The sequence below is a fragment of the Solanum pennellii genome, chromosome 11 (genome assembly GCF_001406875.1).
Source record: "Solanum pennellii chromosome 11, SPENNV200".
Taxonomy (NCBI): Eukaryota; Viridiplantae; Streptophyta; class Magnoliopsida; order Solanales; family Solanaceae; genus Solanum; species Solanum pennellii.
The window spans coordinates 62,942,892-62,963,006 of record NC_028647.1 but is presented as its reverse complement, the minus strand read 5'-3'; the positions used below and the strand labels follow the sequence as shown (position 1 = coordinate 62,963,006).

General features: G+C 35.3%; 5 protein-coding genes across 6 annotated transcripts in view; 4 read left to right on the top strand and 1 right to left on the bottom strand.

Annotated features, from left to right (window-relative positions):
* Positions 1 to 2,199, top strand: part of LOC107004765 (protein transport protein SEC24) — an 11,179-nt gene extending 8,980 nt beyond the window's left edge. The window contains exons 13-14 of the mRNA XM_015203116.2: positions 1,240 to 1,454; positions 1,548 to 2,199. Coding sequence (XP_015058602.1) covers positions 1,240 to 1,454; positions 1,548 to 1,759 — 427 coding nt within the window. The 3' untranslated portion in view covers positions 1,760 to 2,199. The remainder of the gene's footprint in view (positions 1 to 1,239; positions 1,455 to 1,547) is intronic.
* An 803-nt stretch (positions 2,200 to 3,002) lies between these two features.
* LOC107003237 lies at positions 3,003 to 5,193 on the top strand. Its single transcript, XM_027912693.1, has 2 exons — positions 3,003 to 3,075; positions 4,751 to 5,193. Exon 2 carries the CDS (start codon positions 4,756 to 4,758, stop codon positions 4,966 to 4,968), a length of 213 nt encoding a protein of 70 aa, XP_027768494.1. The 5' UTR covers positions 3,003 to 3,075; positions 4,751 to 4,755; the 3' UTR covers positions 4,969 to 5,193.
* A 558-nt stretch (positions 5,194 to 5,751) lies between these two features.
* LOC107003250 (DNA polymerase epsilon subunit 3) lies at positions 5,752 to 9,732 on the bottom strand. The gene is made up of 3 exons (XM_015201552.2): positions 9,415 to 9,732; positions 8,226 to 8,344; positions 5,752 to 6,153 (listed from the first exon to the last, which is right to left on the bottom strand). Exons 1-3 carry the CDS (start codon positions 9,630 to 9,632, stop codon positions 5,963 to 5,965), a joined length of 528 nt encoding a protein of 175 aa, XP_015057038.1. The 5' UTR covers positions 9,633 to 9,732; the 3' UTR covers positions 5,752 to 5,962.
* A 959-nt stretch (positions 9,733 to 10,691) lies between these two features.
* Positions 10,692 to 15,343, top strand: LOC107003398 (pentatricopeptide repeat-containing protein At4g01400, mitochondrial). 2 transcript variants are annotated; one of them, XM_027912778.1, is made up of 3 exons: positions 10,692 to 10,857; positions 13,040 to 14,808; positions 14,970 to 15,343. In XM_027912778.1, the coding sequence occupies exon 2, from the start codon at positions 13,178 to 13,180 to the stop codon at positions 14,615 to 14,617; it is 1,440 nt and encodes a 479-aa protein (XP_027768579.1). In that variant the 5' UTR covers positions 10,692 to 10,857; positions 13,040 to 13,177; the 3' UTR covers positions 14,618 to 14,808; positions 14,970 to 15,343. The 2 variants fall into 2 exon arrangements, with proteins under 2 accessions (XP_027768579.1, XP_015057207.1); XM_015201721.2 differs by having other exon boundaries at positions 13,035 to 14,808.
* A 641-nt stretch (positions 15,344 to 15,984) lies between these two features.
* Positions 15,985 to 19,652, top strand: LOC107003124 (probable calcium-binding protein CML48). The gene is made up of 5 exons (XM_015201390.2): positions 15,985 to 16,474; positions 17,249 to 17,295; positions 17,856 to 18,031; positions 18,119 to 18,137; positions 19,290 to 19,652. The coding sequence occupies exons 1-5, from the start codon at positions 16,003 to 16,005 to the stop codon at positions 19,395 to 19,397; spliced, it is 822 nt and encodes a 273-aa protein (XP_015056876.2). The 5' UTR covers positions 15,985 to 16,002; the 3' UTR covers positions 19,398 to 19,652.
* Positions 19,653 to 20,115: the final 463 nt, after the last annotated feature.

Sequence of the window (20,115 nt, the reverse complement as noted above, 5' to 3'; positions counted from 1 at the left end):
GGGGGGAGGGGAGGGGATGTGGGGGTTATATTGGATATGGGAAGAGATTATGACATTGGAATAAACTAATTTAGCTACTGAATACTTGTTTTTAAGTTTCAACTCGAAATAAGATATGCAGAATGCATTCTTAGGTAAATGTTTGTTTGGAAACTAAGGGAAGGAAAAGAAAAGGAAAGTAGAAAGAAGGAAAAGAGGAGCAGGAACTGATTTATGACCTGAAAGGCTGCTAGCAGAAGCAATGTGAGAAGGGAGTGTTTAGACAACAAAATTTGAAAAAAGGGAGGAGCTTTTAGACAAATCTGATCTATGACAATGGGATAAGATGGCAGTATGCTTTTCGAAGTTGGAGTTCAGTATTGTATGAAGGAACTATATCAGAGAGTTTTAAGACTTCCGAGGAAAGAGCAAGAGAGTGATGTACAACCTTAGTCTAAGAAAAAGGCCAAAGGGGCCAGAAAGGGAAATTATCTCTCCAATTCTTTGCTGTAGGCAAACATGAGAAGGGAAAGTCTTGTAGTTCTCTCTTCCTTCTCCAGTTGACAAAAGCATGGTTATGAAAATATTATGCATGAATGGACTTGTCATATAATTCGTTGGGTAAGTTTTCGTATACATATAACTTATAAGGTTATCTTTCTATGCAACTTTTGGGATTTGAATATGTAAGTCTCTTTGGAAGTCTCTTCACGTATTCTACTGAAAGAGGTATCTGGCAATACTTCAAAAGTCTGGATTAAAGGGATCAAAGTTCATGTATAGTTTTTTTAGCACTACCTAGTTTAGTATGGTCATGGACATAGACACATAGTGATACCAAACTTTTTTTTCCGTTCACAAAGACACAAAGTTCTTCATTAACTTGTTATCTAGTAAAAGATGAACTATCATCTCTGGAGTGACACGTGTAGTATTTACATCTTACTCCAAAAGATTTGGTCAAATAGAGATGCCACCTTATTTCAGTTTTCTACTTAAAACATATCTTCAACAGTTCATTGGGTTATAATGGTGGTATACATAAGAGAACTTTATATGTTGTCTCTGGAGTGCACATAATCACAGTATCTGTCACTACATAAAAAGATAAAAGAAGAGAAAGAGGAAATATGGCCTTTCAACTTATGTTTAAATGATGACCGTCACTCCTTATATTGTGATATTTTGATTTGCTGTCAATTTTTTGTGGGGTGATGGGTGGTAAATCTTATTGTTAACGACTTTGGACTTTTGATGCAGTGCACTAGAACCTTCTTCTCTTAGTCGTGCTGTATATCCATTGTTAACCTCATATGCCTCACCGGACAAGCAAGCATATCCTCGACATTCTCTCAGCCGAGCTGCACTGATTACAAGTGGCAGTTCAATATTTTTCCTTGATGCATTCACAAATCTCATTGTGTTCTATGCTTCGACAGCAGAACCTTCACTTCCGTTTCCGCCACCTCAGGACTGTAAGTAACAATATCTTCTCACTGTTACATTAGGTATCACTGGAACCTTTAATGGTGCATTTTTCAGATGTGAACTTTGATGTTGATAACCAGGTTTACTGAGAACAACAATAAACAAGCTTAAGCAAGAGAGGTGTATTACACCGAGACTTTCATTTATCAAGGGAGGGCAGGATGATGCAACGACGTTTGAGAATTATCTAATAGAGGAACAAGACGTTGAAGGAAGTGGCTTTACAAGTGTCATGGGTTTCGTTTCATTCCTCGATGAGATTAACCAAAGCACATTGGAGTACTTGAAATAAGTTGCATCCATCTTTCAACACCAAAGTAGGTACCTCCAAACTCACTGTACAATTCGACAAAAAACAGTTATATCATCGACAACCAATGAACAAGTGCAAACTTTTGCAACAAAGGGTTACATGTAGCATCACAGCAAGTATTTCTGACTTACTCAGAGTAGTTGAACCGATGTCACCTCCCAAGACCGTATCGTTATATGTTTCCCTGTTCAGCTTTAGACAGTAGATTTGCTCATTCAAAATTTGTACCAGAAGCTGACTCAAACTCTTTATCTTTTTCTTGGGTTGATACCTTAAATATAGAATAAATAGCTGTGTTTTGAACCAGAATTTTGTTGTTTGTCAGGTTTTCTGTTGTTTTCTTAATTCACACATTTGGTTCTGTTGGTGCATTGGCATATGGAAATTGAATGTAATTCTTATGTTTTTGTTCTTGTGAAGTACTAAGTTTTGTTTTCATTAGCAATGAATTCGTGTCGGTAAGTCTCACTTTTGGTGGGTAAAACGCTCCCTTTCAAAGGTGATCTTTTCATTTTCCGGACTCAAACTCGAGAGCTTTCAGTTGTACTTACAACCATCTTTATAATCAATCTGAAGTGACAAGTTCAGTGTTGTGGAAATAAAGAAGATTTCTAAACCGGATGATTTTTACAATAATGGTCTTAGAGATGAGGTGGTTTTCAAGTAGTGTTCGATCAATTATGTATTAATCAATATTCTATTGATTGAACTAAGGTTATCGATAAAAGAGATTTATCTATGCCATTTATCCGAATTGCTTTCAATTTTTTCTGACTCGCTTTCTTTTTTGCTTTCGTAATTATTCGTTCCTTATGGTTAAGCGTTTATAGTGGACATAATAACTGATACACCAGAGGTGTATCCTTCCCAGTTCTCTCGTTTTAGGGAAAGTTCTTATCTATACTCTAATGCCCACGCTAGATATGAACCGAATTGTCTCAGGTCCGAGATCGGTCCGATGATCATCTGATATAATGTGCATCTTTCCCGATTATTTACAATGTATAACGTCCACATCAGATACAAATCGAATTATCTCAGGACCGAGATTGGTCCAAGGATTGACACTCTTGAAATTTTGACTTTGAGTAAATTTTCGATTTTAATAATTTTGACTTTTGACCTTGAACGTTTGTCCGATCTATTTTGTTGGGCTTTGCTCACAAAATGGTTTGGGCTTATATCAAACTTACACTTAGCCCACAAAATCCCCTTTCAATAAATTCGAACCCCAAACTATACTGCTTCTTCTTCTTCTGCAAACATTTCAGGTCAATTTTCCGGTGATCTTGTTGTAAGTTCACTTGTCTTTAGATTACAATGATTAACCCTAAACCCTAAAACATTTTTGTTATGATTATTTATGTGATTCAGTATTTTTGTCTCCATCGAATTTTTTTTTTCTCTGAGTTCAAATTTGTTATTTCAGTAGTATTTTTGTGGATGATTCTGTATTGCAATCATGATAGACAGTTGATTAAAGCTACGTTTGTATTTAGGAAAGTGAGTCGTGAAATGCCTAATACCTGTTTGGTAAATTGCCTCAATAAACTGTTTGATTTTGGTTTGAAATGCCTAATACCTGTTTGGTAAATGCCTCAATAAACTGTTTGATTTTGGTTTGAAATGCCTACTCCTCATTTGCTTTCTTTGTGATTTTGTTGTATGAACTAGTATGAAAATGTGGAATTTTACTGAAGTACGAAGAATTTGGTTTAATACTTTGATGATTTGGTCCTCATTTGCATGAAAAAACTGAATTAGTTCGGTTGGGTGTTCGGTGCACACTTTTACAAATCCGAAGAACTGAATTGCCACCCCTTTGTGAGCATTTTTATGTAATCTAACAAAACACTGTTGGGGTAGGATAGGGTGGGGATTGGGGATTCAGGGGTGGTGTGGGGTGGGATGGTCAAGAGGTGGAAGGTTGGGTGGGTGGGGAGTAGACTACAATGAACTTGGAATGTTATATTGAACATGTTTTCCCTAGTTTAATTGGGGAAGTCAGTTTCCTCGTATTTAAGGAACTTGTTTTCCTAGAGAAAATGTTTTCTAAGGCATTTTGATGATCAAACACCCCTAAGTTGTGATAGTTTTCTAATCTGGCTTTTAGATTGCTAATAAAAGGATATTCAAATTCTAATTGGATAAGAATCAATATTTTTGTGTATAATAGTAGAGTTTCCATATCGGTGATAATGGTTCCATGTTTATTTTCATTATTGAACTTCTTTTGTTTTTTATACTTTTTCCTTTCTTACAAGGAATAAGGTATTCTTTAACAGGGAAAAGGTTTAGAGGGAAAAAGAAAAGATTATATTATGAAAAAAATGAGGTGCAAGAATGAAGAATGTTGTAGTTGTGCTCTCCTGTTATTGTTGTTTCATTAGACTCTTTTCAGTGAAAATTTGGTGTTTGCTTTAGCCTCTGCCTTTGTCCTCTGATGTTACTAAATTAAGGCTCTATTTCTGGATTTAGAGGGAGAAACTGAAAGTAGTATTGGAGTGGAAAGTATTCTTGGCTTTGCAAAATTCAGTCTTAGTAGTTTTTATGTTACAGCCCAAATATGGGATTTTATCCATTCACCTTTATAGTGTCTTTTTTGCCAGAGTTAACAGAATATCATTTCGTTATTTTTTTTCTTAGAAATTCGTCTTTTCCCAATCTCTGATTCTTCATTTAAAGGCTTTAGCAGGCTGTAGCATATAGCCTAGACTGCCATCCCCCGAAAAGCAGAAGAATAACTCTTGTAGAGCTGTGATGTTGTTTGTTTGAGGCTAGGGTCGGGGAAGTATCTAATTTAGCCAGTGTGAGGAAATCTCTTGTACTTCACATTGTTCTGATGAAAGCTAAATTGAGTTCTCATATAAAAGAATCTAGTTGACCCAAAAAAAGGCTATTTGTTATACCACTTGGATTAGTTTGTAAGGAAGACTATGTTGCTACTGAATTGTAAGTTCACTTTCAGGAAAAAAATGAAGAAAGGAATTCACCCTCAAATGCAATGGATATCCTACGTGACGCAAAGTGGACGGTTGATGCATGTTATGATGACTAAAATACACCAAACAGGCAAGGTTTATCACATAAGAGCAAGGCGTCAGATGGCTCAAAGTCTTGGTCAGATTGCAAAGTTTAAGCGCCGATATGGTGAGAAGGAGGAAGAGGGGGAGAAAACAGACAAATGATTGCATAAGTTGGAAAAATAGTGAATCTCTGATGATTTTGTGGATGGATTCATCCTCGAGTTTTCCTTTCCATCTCATCTTAACTTGTCTTCTTGTATGCTGTCACCCCTTTGAATGTCTGTTAAACATTAGCAAACAACCATTCTTCCTACTGTGTACAACAATTCAGTGATATTTTTGCAGCAATCATTATGGCTCGTTCTCCTGTCAGCGTTTGATAAGAAACTTTAGCGTCTTATGTGGAATTGTTGATGTCTCCTCTGCACCTCGTTAAACGACCACGATTCTGCTTTGGTACAGGTTTTTCCCTTGCATATTTAATGTTGTTGCCTGATCTTCAGTAAACTGTTAATAGTGTTGCAGCAGTAACATATTTTCTAGTTCCAAAGGTATGTTCATTCATATGATTGTTGTTCAAAATTGAACACTACATGGTCAGTGAGAATTCGTGTAGTAGTCTCAATTTGTTTGGGACGAAGACGTAGTTATCCAAGCCTTTGTGTTCAATGGACATGTAGATTGTATTCAGATCAGTTTCTCATGTGAAGTCATAGAAGGAATTCAATTACTAACAAAGTCGATCACACATATTTTGGAAAAACTAAGAGAGCTCTTCTGTTTTGTGACACAAACTTCAAAAAAGTCATGTCCACCTTTCGAAAATTGTATATATCATTTAATAAGTCGTTATCAATGGATCCACAAAATTTGAACTCAAACAGAGTCCATGACACATGTTCCAAAAAATTCATCGACTAATATACAAAAAATTGAGATGAGACAATCGAAAAATCATGACATAAATAAACACATCGAACACGAGGATGGACAAAAAGGACAACAAATTCCCAAAGAAATTCATTTTACTCCAGAATAAAGCTCTACAAACTGTTTGTTCACTTTGCATCCAAGATAAGATTACATTTTTCTGGGGGAGTTAACAAGGCATGAGTAAAATGTCTAACGAAGAAGGCAAGCGCAAACAATAATCTCGTTAATCATCAACACTATCATCAACTTCATTGACTTCCTCTTCAGCTTGTGCATCTTCGTTTTCGTTATCCAAGGGTTGTTCTTTCATCTTACCCTTCCCATTTTCCACAGGCTCTTTCAGCTTGGCCTTTTTGTTAGATTCTGGGGACTTAGATGACGTTGACTTCCTTTTAGAGTTCTTCTCTCTGAATCCTGTAAAAAGAGAGAAGAATATGTAAAGCAAAGATAGGTGCAAGTCCATTTCATCACTACAGTAAATATTGCCTCATTTCCAATCAGATCACGGTAGGCAGTTAAAGCAAGAATCTATTAGTTATCATATATGTATCCATCTGATATTGCACAGACTTCCCTGAATTTAACAATTCGAGGATGTAACACACATGACAAACAAATGATATATGTTTAACCAGTCTGAAACTTATCACAGCAGGAAAGTCGAATTAAGAGATCAATTAGTATCAACAATGATCGATCCCAGACAAGTATCGATCCCAGACAAGTCAGGATTACAAATATCAATGAGCCAGTTTTTTCTTCTAATTCATATGAAAAATGATTAATAAGCCCAAATGTTAAAACTTAATCTGTCCAAATAATTACTCCCTCTCCCTCTCCCTCTCCGTCCATCTCAAAGTCAGGACCTTGTTTTTTAGGACTCTCTATATAGAGATGCACTACTAAAGTTGTAAATTTGCTAGACTTGGTGTTTAACACCAATAAAGAGATCAGTGACTCAGTGTTCAATAAGCACTAATATGCTCAACTTGTCTAGCGTAAAGAGAGCTAGTGTGCCAGGCATCTCTCAAAAATTCAGTCTTCAAATGTGAGCATTTATTTTCTAATTTCAGCTCTTTCTTGTTGTTTTGACCTTTATAGAGTATTTCTGGACAAACCTAATAGAAATATGCAACACAGTTTCACATCTGTTCGATGATAATAGCCAGGAGACGAAGGCAATCAACCTTTCTGGTCTGAAGGAAATAGTGCTTGTTGTTTTGAGAGTAAAAAATCATATTTTGTAGAGTCAAGAACCTGCGCCTGCATAGTTTGTTTTTTGGGTGTGAAGAGGGAGAACATGGAGCAGTATATGGTTGGGTTACTTGGATTCACTTGGAAATTATGTAGCTTGAATCTATTGTAGAATGTAGGGGGCTATGTTGTTGTCATACTTTTGTGTGCCTTCTGGGTACCTTAGTACCTTACAAATAGAACTTTTACCATATTAAATAAGCAACAACATTGGCTTTAGACCTGGTGGATTGACACACATGCTACTCTGATACAGCTTGGAAGATCTCTGACCATAATCCTCACTAACTATTCAATTCTTTGAAGCTCTATGCCCTAACATAACACAATAGGCATATTTGGCTTATTACCGACTTTTATTTCTCCTTTGATCTACATATGTACAAAGTAAATGTTAGTGTTTGCAGCAAGAAGAAGCAGATAGATCTTAACATTCTAGGCTTTCTTTCGCCCTTTTTTATTTGGTTGGGAGTGAGATTTTTAGAGTAAGTTAGAAGATACCTCAGCTTTCCATAGTAATGCAAGGTGATTTGATCAATTTATACTAACATATGTGGTACTCTAGCTCCATCTTGTTACTAAGGTAACATTAAAGTTTCAAGAACACAATCTATTCTTACTAAGAGAAACCTCAACTAGTGTCATCCTCCAACTTAATGAGGCCATAACACTACTTTGGTTTTAGCAGAACACAGATAAATGACAAACTTTCTTCATCCTAGTATAAATATGTTTACCTGCAGACCTAAACAAGCGATCAAGCATCATACACCGGATCACACTACGTTACCAGCCAATGACAGTATTTAACTCAATGGATGTATTATGTGGCATAGGGAAGTAAACAATCATCTATTGTGAGCCCACCTCTCACAGATAGTTCATTAATAATATACTTAGTTTTAGTAGAAGAAAATTGTTGATGCTTTCAAGCAAAAGAAGAGAATAAGAGAAATCACATAAATGAATTACTCATTAAAATTCAACACTCGGTTTTGCCAATTGAGATACTATTCATTATTGTAGCACATTGTTCTCATAAAACTGGAAGTAACATATAAAAACTAAATAGACACAACAATCAAGATATCTGATCCCAATGTTGACCTGTGATTTTATGCAACAATCAGTGGATAAAAGGAGTATGTAGCCTACGATGGAAAGCTTTCAGCTTCATGACAAGAAAAATACAGACTTGTCGAAAAAATTTAGAACAATGAAAAGCAACTGACCCTCAAGAGAAGCTTTGAGAGGCTCAATGAGCTCGGGAAACTCAATCTCTTCAAGGGCCTTGAACACATCTTCTGCATTTATCGTTTGCCTCTTAGACTCCTTGCATATGTCATTAGCTCTGCAATTGCACATTGCAAATGAGATCACTCATTGAAGCGAAATATCACAAAAGAGAAACACGAAAACATAATTATTTTTCCATCTTTCTGTATCATCACTGATATCTAATTCAACTTGTTCTTCATTTCCTCAACTGTCAACACAAAGCAGCCTTATCATGTTTTACATCAACCAATAAATAACCTCATTCACACTCCAGCACTAGCTTAGAATCACAATATATCACTTCTTTTTCACAAATCCCCACCTTTTAGTGTTCATCCTACTAATCAACTAAAACTTAGATATCAATCAGTAAAAGAGTAGCTAATACACAGAACCCTTTAAATCCTAGATTACACAGTTTCACAGAGTTCCCAAAGTTCTTTTAACAACACGCCAATATCACTATCAACACAATCCTAATTTTCAGCTTTAGATCTATTCCTCTAAATACTCAATAACTTCACCATAGATCAGCAAAAGGATGACATTTTAAATCAAAATCCTTTAAACTCACAAGAATTCAAAAGCACCAAATCTTCTTTTAAGAAACAAGACAATTCTACCTCTTAGGGTTAATCCGACCTAATCGCTCAAAAATTGATGTATGTGAGCTGATTAACTAAAATGTAATACCTATATAACAAGGGGTTGAACTTCTGCTTTAACCACATCACATATGATTTCCCTAGTGCAATTTACCTCTCACGTGTAATTAGCGAGCTATTACACTGGAGCAAAGCGAGGTTTACACTGTGCACACCCAAAGGGTAGCTGCAGCAGGTTTCCTCATCATCAATTAAAGAAAACCCAATACACATCCCAGATCACAAAAATTAAGAAATTTCCCTATTACCTTTTAGCAACAAAACAAACAATCCTAAATTTCAATTTTTTAAGACTGAATCCATAAATAATCAGTAATAGAACAAAAATTTAACAAAAACCCATTTGAATTCCGGATCAAAAAATTCAAAACAACACCTAAAATCTCCAACCCTTTTTTATCATTTTCCAGGAATTAATTGAAATTTATCAAAAACAAGAAACAATTGAAACTAATCCGCAAAACCCATTAAACCTTACGTTGCGGAGAGGTAATGGATGAAAATTCGAGCACTTTCAGAGAAAGCAAGAAGCGAGTCACGAAGAAGTGAGATATCAGTATCTGTAGATAGCTGAGAAAGCTTTTCCTTCACAAGCCTACGTACGATAGTCTTGGGAAGACCCTCTTGATCGATTTGCACTGTTGTTTCTGCTACTACTTTCTCCTTCTCCTTGTTCTGCTTCTCTATCTCCGCCATTTTTCCCTCTCTGTGTGTGTGTTTGGCTGAATACTGAAAGATGATTTTTGGGGTTTTAGGTTTCTTTTCCCGCCATGAAATTGTTACATGGAAGGAAGAGGATTTTATCGATATAATATATAAATGTGTTTTCTTAACGTGATTCGGATCGAAATGTCAATTTTGGTGTGTGCATAACTAAATATTTTTTTTCGTCGAAATTATTTATCATATTGCGCTTATCGATAGTTAATTTGACTAATTATCAAAGGTAAATTAGATTATATCAATTTATTTGATATTTTAAATTAAAAAAATTAAATATTCTAAAACTATATGAAAAGTACTATAAATTACAATTTTTTGCATATTAATATGATGAAAAAATACATCTTAAAATGTTAATCAAAATTTTTATAGTTTGACTCTAAAAATAGAAATCATGACAAACAATACCTGACGGAGGGAGTATTTAGATTTGTATACATATTCCTTTTGATATAATACATGTAATATGTGAATTGTCAAATAGGGCTGCGTATGAGTTGGTTCGGCTTGATTTTAAAATTAACTGGTTCGACTAATCAGTTATTGATTTGTAGACATGTTAAACCGTTAAGATCCATTAAGATATTGGCTTATCGATTATTGTTCGGTTATCGGATTAATCGTTAAGATTTGATGCAAAAAAATAAATAATTGAAAATCATTTAGAAACATGATGACATGAATTGATAAATTATACTTCATCCGTCCACTATTGTTTGCCATGATTTTATTTTTAGAATCAAATTATAAGAACTTTAACTAACATTTTAAGATATATTTTTTTATCATATCATGCAAAAAATTGTTATTTATAGTACTTTTCATATAATTTTTGAATATTTAAATTTTTTTGTTTAAAATCATGAATTATTGTAATTTAATTTAAAAATTAGTCAAATTGACTTTCAAAAAACATAATATGACAAACAAAAATGGACGAAACGAGTATCTTGCTTAAAAATAATACTAACACATCTTGGAAAAAACTTTAAATGTTTGAACCGATAGCCCTAATAACAAAAAGATCAAAACCGTTAAAGCAATAACTCATTAAAAATAAATCAATAACTTTTTAATCTATTCGAATTATCAATTTGGGTTCGATTTTAAAAACACTTTGAACAAATATTAGTATTCTGCAACAACAAACCTGTTGGTGTCTCCTCTCTATCTGCAACAACTAACCATCATCAATTTTGTAAGAATACTTTTTCACTTCTCCTTCTTTGTGTAAGCATTTAGCTTAAAGATTTGTATGCAGACTTAGGCAGAGAATGAACAAAGAAGCCCAATTGGTTTAAAAGTTCTAATCTTTGATGAAAATGGATTTGATTCTTTATTAATACATGTGTTAGACAAAATGTTTACTTCAGAGTTATGGGAGGCTTAGGCTAAAAAAGATGCTCAATTAGTCTAAAGTTTTAATCTTTGATGAAAGGTGGAATTGGGGTTAATTGAAACATGCATGTCAAATGTTTGACAAAATGTTTACTTCAGAGTTCACACAGGGTTAGGCAAAACAGATGACCAATTTGTTTAAAGTTCTTATCTTTGGATGAAAGATGGATTTGGTTCTTTACTATTTATTGTTGTTCGGGCTAGCTTACACGCAACTTTACTAATTCCATGAAATACATGTTACCGTTCAGTAGCAACAGGTACCAAGTAACTTTGTCTACGAAGATCAGGAGAAGTCATCTAGTGCTTTTTGTCTCTGAGGGGGTTTGAACTTGAGACGTCATGGTTCTTAATCCATTTTATTGACCACTAGATCACACCCTTGGGTGTTGATTCTTTGTTAATACATTCATGTTTAGGTGTTGGTCAAAATGTTTACTTCAAAGTTCAGACAGGCTTAGGCAGAGAGTGAACAAAGATGCCTTAATTGGTCTAAAATTTTAATCTTTGATGAAAATGAATTTGTTTCTTTATATTAATACATTCACATTAGGTGTTGGACAAAATGTTTACTTTAGAGTTCACACAGCTTAGGCAAGATGAAAGGTGGATTTGGGTCTAATTTCTTTTACCCGCCTTTTGTCTTTTGACTCCCTTGTCAACTTGAACCCACAATTTGAAGGTGGCTTAAGGTTGGAGGTGGATCGCTTACCACCGAGCAATCCCTTTTGTCAATTTGGGTCTAATTAAAACATGCATGTTTGATAAAATGTTTACTTCAGAGTTCAGAGAGGCCTAGGCAGAGAGTGAACAAAGATGCCCAATTGGTCTAAAGTTTTAATCTTTGATGCAAGGTGGACTTGTTTACGAAAAACCCTCTGCAAAATAAATAACAAGTGGAAAGAGTAAATAGCTTTCATGTATGCCCTTTTTTCTTCTATTTTTGTAGTTTCTCTAGTATAGATCCCTAGCAACTAGCTTAAGATTGAGGTGTAGAAGTTGTAGTTGTCATTGAAAGTCGCTCTTGTATCAGTTTATCACCTTCTAAAGATTAATTGAAAATTAATGATCCTAACTCTGTGTATCAATGTCCTTGCCACCCTCTTGTTATAATGTAATCTCCTAACTTTTTGTGCATCGATATCCTTAGCACCCTCTTTCTAAAAGATAAACTAAATTTGAGGGCTTGATTTACAAGCTCAACTGATTCTACTAGTTAGAAAGATAAACAATTAGTAGGTGGTAAACCACAACTATTGAATCAAGGAGCAATTGGACTAAAAATTGGAGGAATCAATAAATATAATTAGATCTTATTTTTCCTTTCCCTTGTAGGCATCGGTCGCTTCTGATTTTCTAATTTTGCACTGGGCTACCTTAAGTCTTCCTCTTTAAAATTCCATAAGAATTATATCATTGTTACTCCATCTTTGCATGAACTCTTTCATGGTTTGCGTATCATATGTGAAAGTAAAAAACTGTGCAAATGCAAACATGAATTGTGTTAGAAAAGAGAAATTTTCATCTGTGAATTCAGGACAGTCATCTCGAAAAGTTTAGCTTTGATTAATCTGCAGAACAGAAGTCAAATTTCTCATATGTGCATGCTGTTATGTTCAAAAAAATGTTTCAGAGAGGAAGATTGTGCCCTTCATCTGTAGGAAGATTTACCTAGCATTAGTATGACTATCTCTATAATTATACTTTTAGTCTCAAGCTCGTTTGAGCAAGTCCCTCTCCTATTGGAGCTTAAGAAGTAAGCCAATGATAAAAAAAATTTCTGGGTTATTGAGTTTCTTGATACTTCTTAATGTTTTAGGTTACTCAAGCATGGTTCATCAAGCTTAGTCTAGTTGTTTTCTGTTTTATATGAGTTTTTGAGTTCAGTAAACAGTTCTACTGATTATTGTTGTTACTATTATTCACCTATGTTTCTTATCATTGTTGCACCCATGTGTAACTTTTTGTTGTCTCCAGTTCAGTAGGCGGTCTTGTTTGAATACTGCAAACACGACACTGATTTGCTTTCTGGAGCACCATCGCATGAAAGTACAAAAATAATGAAGTGGCTATCAAGGCTATTACTAAGTAAAGACGTAAGAGCTTGATGATCGAAAAAAATGAGAATGCTTTCACATCACTTCAGCTCCAAGGACCTCTTGGCTCTGGTAATGTGTTCTTCCGCTTGGCTATCAAAGGCCGAGCCACTTTCTGCCTGGTACAAGTTTAAATCCCATTATCACACACAACAGCCAGAGCAAGATAGAAAACAAAGACAAGCAGATGAAGAACATAAACAAAACACGTACCAGGGACCATCTATTGGCTCTCCAGCTCGAGTCCAGAAGCTTATTGCTTCCCAATCAGATCCACTCCTTGCTAAAGAAATTTTCGATTTAGCCTCGCGAGAACCCGATTTTCAGCACTCCTATGCCACTTTTCACACCCTTATCCTCAAGCTTGGCCGTTCCCGGCAGTTCTCCCTCATGCAATCCGTCCTCTCTTCCCTAAAGTCACAGCATTATTCCATCTCCCCATCTCTTTTTTCGCACATCATCCAAATATATGGTGATGCTGGCCTACCTGACAGAGCCCTTAAAACTTTCTATACTATCCTGGAATTCAATATGAAGCCCCTTCCGAAGCATCTCAACCTCATTCTTGAAATCCTCGTAACTAATCGGAACTTTCTTCGCCCTGCATTTGATCTCTTCAGATCTGCACATACATACGGAGTTTTGGCCAACACTGAGTCCTACAACATTCTAATGCGGGCATTCTGTTTGAATGATGATTTAAGTATTGCCTACTCGCTGTTTAATCAAATGTTTAAGAGGGAGATCAGTCCTAATGTAGAGTCATATAGGATTCTGATGCAGGGTTTGTGTCGAAAAAGTCAAGTGAATACAGCTGTTGACTTGCTGGAGGATATGCTGAATAAAGGTTTTGTTCCCGATGCTTTAAGTTATAGCACTCTATTGAACAGCTTGTGTCGGAAAAAGAAATTTAAGGAGGCTTACAAGCTTCTTTGCAGAATGAAAGTAAAGGGTTGCAATCCTGACATTGTCCATTACAATACAGTAATTCTGGGATTCTGTCGAGAAGGTCGTGCTGCTGATGCCTGTAAAATCCTTGAGGACATGCCATCAAACGGGTGTCTTCCCAATTTGGTGTCTTATAGGACATTAGTTGGTGGTCTTAGCAATCAGGGAATGTATGATGAGGCTAAGAATTACATGGTGGAAATGATGTCAAAAGGCTTCTCTCCGCATTTTTCTGTGGTTCACGCTGTTGTGAAAGGTTTCTGTAACCTAGGTAAAATTGAGGAAGCTTGTGGAGTAGCGGGGAGTATTTTGAGTCATGGTGAACCCCTACATACAGATACATGGGAAGAAATCGTATCGAGGATCTTGGAATGGGATGCAGCTGAAAAAATAGGGAATACCTTGGTGCAACTTATTCAAGCTGAGATAAAACCTGAAACGAGAATAGTGGAGGCTGGCGCTAGGTTGGGTGAATATTTGATGAACAACATAAAAAGTAAATCAAGGAAGGGTTGATCATTTCATAGGACAAGAATAGGTCCTGCTAAGCTACCCGAAAAGGATGTTTACCTTGTTAGCTAGCAAATACACATGAAACCTGATAATGGTTACTACAACCCCGAAAAGGACTCTATTTTCAGAAAGTAAATTTGAGTTTATCTTGCTACCTCGTCAGGCCAGTTCATCGACATGGTTGTTTTAGCAAGGTGAGTCTTCCTCTCCCATGTTTTTCTTGGCTCACTTTATATGCATATCAAATCATACTCGTTGAGTCTCCATTTGTTCTTTTGAGGTGGTAATTGGTAGAGTCTAAGAACATCTCCCAATCTTTGGATCTTTTTTCTTATTTGCCTAGTGCCTTTTTCAGGTTTGCACTATTTTTTTCGCGGTGTAAGAGTTGTTGGTGCAATAGACTTGACGAATCCACGTTGAAGTTCTCAATGTTATTATGCATAAGAGTTCAGCAACTTTGACAGAACCAGAAATGCAGAGACATGAGTAATTTACTGAAGCTATCATTTTCAATGTCAAGGTTAGGTTGGTTTAGTCTGTCTATCAGTCTACTGAAGCAGCTTCTATTGGTAGTTTGGTACACCATGTTATTAGTAGTCGTGAAAAAGGGATTCGTCATCTACTATACATTTATGCATTAAAGAATAAAGACTTTATATATACAATGTAATTTTCTTTCGAATGGGGTTCCTCTTGATAATAATAGAACAACTTCCATTAAGTTTCCAAGCTACTATAGTTATGATTTATATGAAGAATAAAAAGCCAAATGGAAGTGCACTTGCTTGGCAAATAATGACCATGTCAAAGTTGTCAATACAGCATTAATACTTTCTCCACCATGGTTGGTATGGTCAAGTTAATATATTAATCAAATTATAAAATTATTTAGATATACATGATCTTGATACGTCTAGATATATATATTTTAAGATACATAAGTAATAAGTTTAAAATTATATACGCTATACTCAAATAAACTCACATATATCTAAGACAGATAGACAAATCTATCTAATCAAAAGAAACAGAATTCAACAGGACTAATATCTTTTTTTTGAGAAGTTTCTGGAGGTGAAGTGTTCATTAACAAAAACGATTTCGTATTCAAGATACTCATACCTAAAAATTCTTAATTAAAAATGAAAGAACACTTATCAATCCGTGTTAACCTTATTTGACTCACATTTGTATATGCATTTTGTGCTATTTATGATCTTATCTAGTTTGGTACAACTCCTTAAACTACAAGAAATCGTTTGAGTAAGGTACTAGAGAAAAATAATACTCTTATAATATTCATTTTGATATTAGCTCTATACATTTAAATTCGTTTCGAATATGATTATAATTATTTAAATGAAAAAATATAAATATACTTCAAAACTATGGTAATAATAAATAAGGTCATACACAAAAACATAAAAATACGTTACCGAACTCACCACCGAACAACAATGTCTTCCTATGGCAGCCGACCATCGTATTCTCCTTCTGCGCCGCCACTCTCCGACCCAAATGAGCCACCAATAGCCCACCCATATCATCCTTCTTCTTCTACTTCCTATGCAAATTACTCAAATTATCCTCATCAGTCTCAGCCGCAAACAGCTGGTTATGGACCTGGTTCTTCATATGGGTATTACCAGAATCCTCCAAATTATGGTTCTGTTTTTCCTCCGGGGACTGACCCACAAGTTATTCATAGTTTTCAGATGGTAGATAGGGATTGTAGTGGGTTTGTTGAGGAGAAAGAGCTGCAACAAGCTCTTTCTTCTGGTTACCAGAGGTTTAATCTAAGGACTATTCGTTTGTTAATCTTTCTTTTCAAGAATCCATCTGCGTATTTTCCAAGGATTGGTGAGTTTTGGGGGGAAAAAACATTTTTTTTGCTATGATTTTGGTTGTGGGGTTCTTTATATTGATGTGTTTTGCTCAATTTTACTCATTTCTTGAATTTTTAGCTCTTTGGGTTTTTCGTCATGTAGGCTAATTGATTCATATGTAGCTTTAGTTTTATATCTATGTAGTTCAAATTAACAATGGTGATTAGGAAAAAGAAGGAATTTTGGTTGTGGGGTTCTTTATTAGCTCAGTTTTACTCATTTCTTGAATTTTTAGCTCTTTGGGTTTTTGCTATGTAGGCTAATTGATTCATGTGTAGCGTTACTTTTATCTCAATGTAGTTCAAATTAGCAATGGTGATTAGGAAAAAGAAGGGATTTTGTTGTGTTGTTGTTGTGGTGATGGTGGTAGAGTCCAAATGCTGGCAATATAATTTATCCATGTCTTTATCACGAATTGGTGAGTTCAAAAAGAAAACCCCCTTTTTTGCTATGATATTGGTTGTGGGGTTCTTAATATAGACTTGTTTAGCTCAATTTTAATCTCTCTTGAAAGTTTAGCTCTTTGGGTTTCGCTATATAGCTTTTTCTTTGTATGAAAGTAGTTCAAATTGACGATGGTGATGTTCTTGTTCTGATTAAGAATTAACGATTATAGATTATATTGCTAGTGTTTTGCAGTTTTGGTTTGTTTATGAAATATTGTGGTTGTTAGCTATATGACATAGCTATCTCATTTTGTTGCTTTGGTTTTGCTATTTCTGAAATTTGTCTTTGTATTGTTGAACAGGACCAAAGGAATTTGCTGCACTATGGAGCTGTCTTGGTCAATGGAGGGTAGGCAATTGTTCATTCCTTTCTGCTTTAGTTTTTACTTGTTGGGATAACATTCAAGAAGTTGGATATCAAAACCACTAGCAGAAACAAAAAAAAAAAATTAAACGCATGAGGAAGAGCGGGTTGTAAAAGATAGGGAGGTGGAAGCAGATTTGGGGGTGTGGATATACAAAATAAGTTATATGCAGCCCAATCTGGCCTTGTCCTGGGGTAATTTTTTAGTCGGCCTATGGAAGAACATTAATCACAGAAAGTGATGGGTAAACATTTTGGAGAGTTGCTATCGATGATTTGTGAACAGATACTCACCTTTACCATGCATAAAATTTAAGCTTTACAGTTCTTGTACTAGAACACACACAGCCAGCATAAAAAGAAAAGTAGGTGATTGGTAAACAAAGATCCAAAAGAAACATGGAGGCCAATACTAAGGTTAACTTAGTGTTTATATGTCTCTCACGCCCTACCATAGCCACTCATATTTTGTTTTCAAGATCATCTTTTTACCACTTCTCTAGTTTTAGGTAATGTTTCTGACATTTTGATCCTCTGGTTTGCAGGCCATTTTTGAGAGATTTGACAGAGATCGAAGTGGAAAAATTGATGCAACAGAACTAAGGGATGCTCTCTACAGTCTTGGGTACATGGTGCCACCTTCTGTTCTTGAAGTTTTGATTTCCAGATATACTGATGGAAGTGGTAGGAGACCCGAGCTGTGTTTTGATAGTTTTGTCGAGTAAGTCTGATACTGCTATCACATTTTCATTAAATAGATGGGTTTTCAAGTTGACTATGTTCTGAACTTTATGTTTTTATGATGCAGATGTGGGATGGTTGTGAAGGTAAAAGAACTGATCTCTTTCTATAAGCATTTCCTTACTCATCTTGATTTATGCATCTGCACGGTTTCGATGTATTTCCCCTTATCTCTCCCCCACATTTAAGTGTGCCTTCTCTTCGGCATGAAGAGGAGACTAACAGTTACAAGTGTTAACCTAGTTTGTCGTTGCAATCTTATCCTTCTTATAATACGGAGTTTAGACAGAAGTGTTACAACTCAAATTAGAGGTCATGACTAGCACCTGATGGGCTACTCCAACTGTTATTAGAACTCCGATTTTAATAAGTTATGATATCTAAGAAAGTCTAACTGCAAACTGAAATTTTTGATCTGAAAAAGCTAATACAATGTGCTGAAGCTGAAAATCTAGGTCTTGTACACGTCACTAAGCTCATAAGTACTTCTCTTTCTTATGCTCTCTGAATTCTGAGAGGCTTATGCATGTAGTTTGTTTTGGGAGTACACTTCTAGGGTAGACCAAACAAGCATCGTCTGTAAGAATTAGCTAAATATCTTGGTTCATCATGCATACATATGCATACATATGTCGTGGTTCCTTCCCAACACATTCACCTAGGTGTCCCGGTATATCGTGTTTGCATTCCGATGGTTTGACATTAGGGTGCTAGCACATTTGAATCTAAAGCTATTTATTGCTTAAATTTGGATACTTCATTTTATCAATTCAAATAATTGTCAGAAATTTCACCTTGTTTCCGCACCCACCGTGGCCTTATCTTCTCCACTTTGCGACATTAGGGTGCTAGTTGATCATAAGGGTCTGGGGATTGAATTCCATTTTGAAGACTTCTCTGAGTTTTCTGAATATAAATTATGGTTAAAAATCAGAAGAAATTAAGAGAAATAAACATAAAATAGCCTCCCTCACGAAGAAAATAGTAGCCAACAGATGTATATATATGTAGATTGGCTAGAGGCTGTAAATATTTTTGGCCGAGTGACCGGTTGCAGATATAATGTGCATTTTCTGAAGTATTTCCCTCTAAAAAGAAATGCATTGAGATGGAACTCAACTTCATTGTCATATTTGCCACTTCTTGATGGAATTCATTTCATATGTGTAACCAGTGATACTACCTACCTGTGTTTTCCTTCATAATAGTGTCTCTGAATCCTCTTTTGCAATTCTCAGGGCTTGACCGAAAAGTTTAAGGAGAAAGATACGCGTTATACTGGCTCAGCGAAACTGACGTATGATGAATTCATGGCCATGATCTTACCTTTCATTGTGTCATACTAGGATGCTAGAAATTCATTTCTTATTTCATTTATTGTTCGTTTAGCGGTTTTGGAGGGAATTTCCAGAGTGGATTGTGTCAATATTGTGATCTTGACATTGTATATTTGCAATTGTCTGTACAAGTGTTTTCAGGTCAATTCTTGTTCATATGTATAAGGAGAAAGCAATTGTTGTTGTTCAAGTATGGTTTTTCTGCCTTTGGGATGCAGAAATTTTTTTTTTTTGGATATATTCATTTTTGATAATTTGCATGTATTACTGCAAATAAAATTTCTCATCTGCAGCAAGACTTGTACTTTAATGGTATTGGTAGGAGTGACAAATGGCTAAGATTGGATCAGATTTAGATGGATTGGTTTGGATTGGATATGGATTGAACAAAAACGATTGAGATTACAATCTACGCAAATAGAATATAAGAAATATGAATTTTGTCAAATATGGTTTGCGTAATATGGTTCCAATCCAATTAAAAAATCTTTTTTTAAAAAAAAAATTACCCCCTTCCCCAGGTGCCTCTGCTCCTATTATTCACCAATCTACCCCTAACTTTTTTGTTTTTCGAAAATTTAAAAAAAAATTTGATTTGCGAATTTTTTTTAAGACCTTAGCTATAGAGTCAGTTGGCCCTGACGGCCAAAACATCCCATTTACAAGGTCAAATGAACCCCAAAGCAGGTAAATTTCTCATTTTATTGATTTTCGTGTGCTATCGTTC

Bases quoted from the DNA above. Each gene is read 5' to 3' on its own strand.
- LOC107003124 (XM_015201390.2), top strand. From the start codon at position 16,003: ATGGTAATAATAAATAAGGTCATACACAAAAACATAAAAATACGTTAC. The intron at 16,475-17,248 runs GTGAGTTTTGGG...ATTGTTGAACAG, and splicing joins TGCGTATTTTCCAAGGATTG to GACCAAAGGAATTTGCTGCA. The intron at 17,296-17,855 runs GTAGGCAATTGT...TCTGGTTTGCAG, and splicing joins GCTGTCTTGGTCAATGGAGG to GCCATTTTTGAGAGATTTGA.
- LOC107003237 (XM_027912693.1), top strand. From the start codon at position 4,756: ATGAAGAAAGGAATTCACCCTCAAATGCAATGGATATCCTACGTGACG.
- LOC107003398 (XM_027912778.1), top strand. From the start codon at position 13,178: ATGAGAATGCTTTCACATCACTTCAGCTCCAAGGACCTCTTGGCTCTG.
- LOC107003250 (XM_015201552.2), bottom strand. From the start codon at position 9,632: ATGGCGGAGATAGAGAAGCAGAACAAGGAGAAGGAGAAAGTAGTAGCA. The intron at 8,345-9,414 runs GTAAGGTTTAAT...GTGCAATTGCAG, and splicing joins ATCCATTACCTCTCCGCAAC to AGCTAATGACATATGCAAGG. The intron at 6,154-8,225 runs GTCAGTTGCTTT...CTCTTTTTACAG, and splicing joins TCTCAAAGCTTCTCTTGAGG to GATTCAGAGAGAAGAACTCT.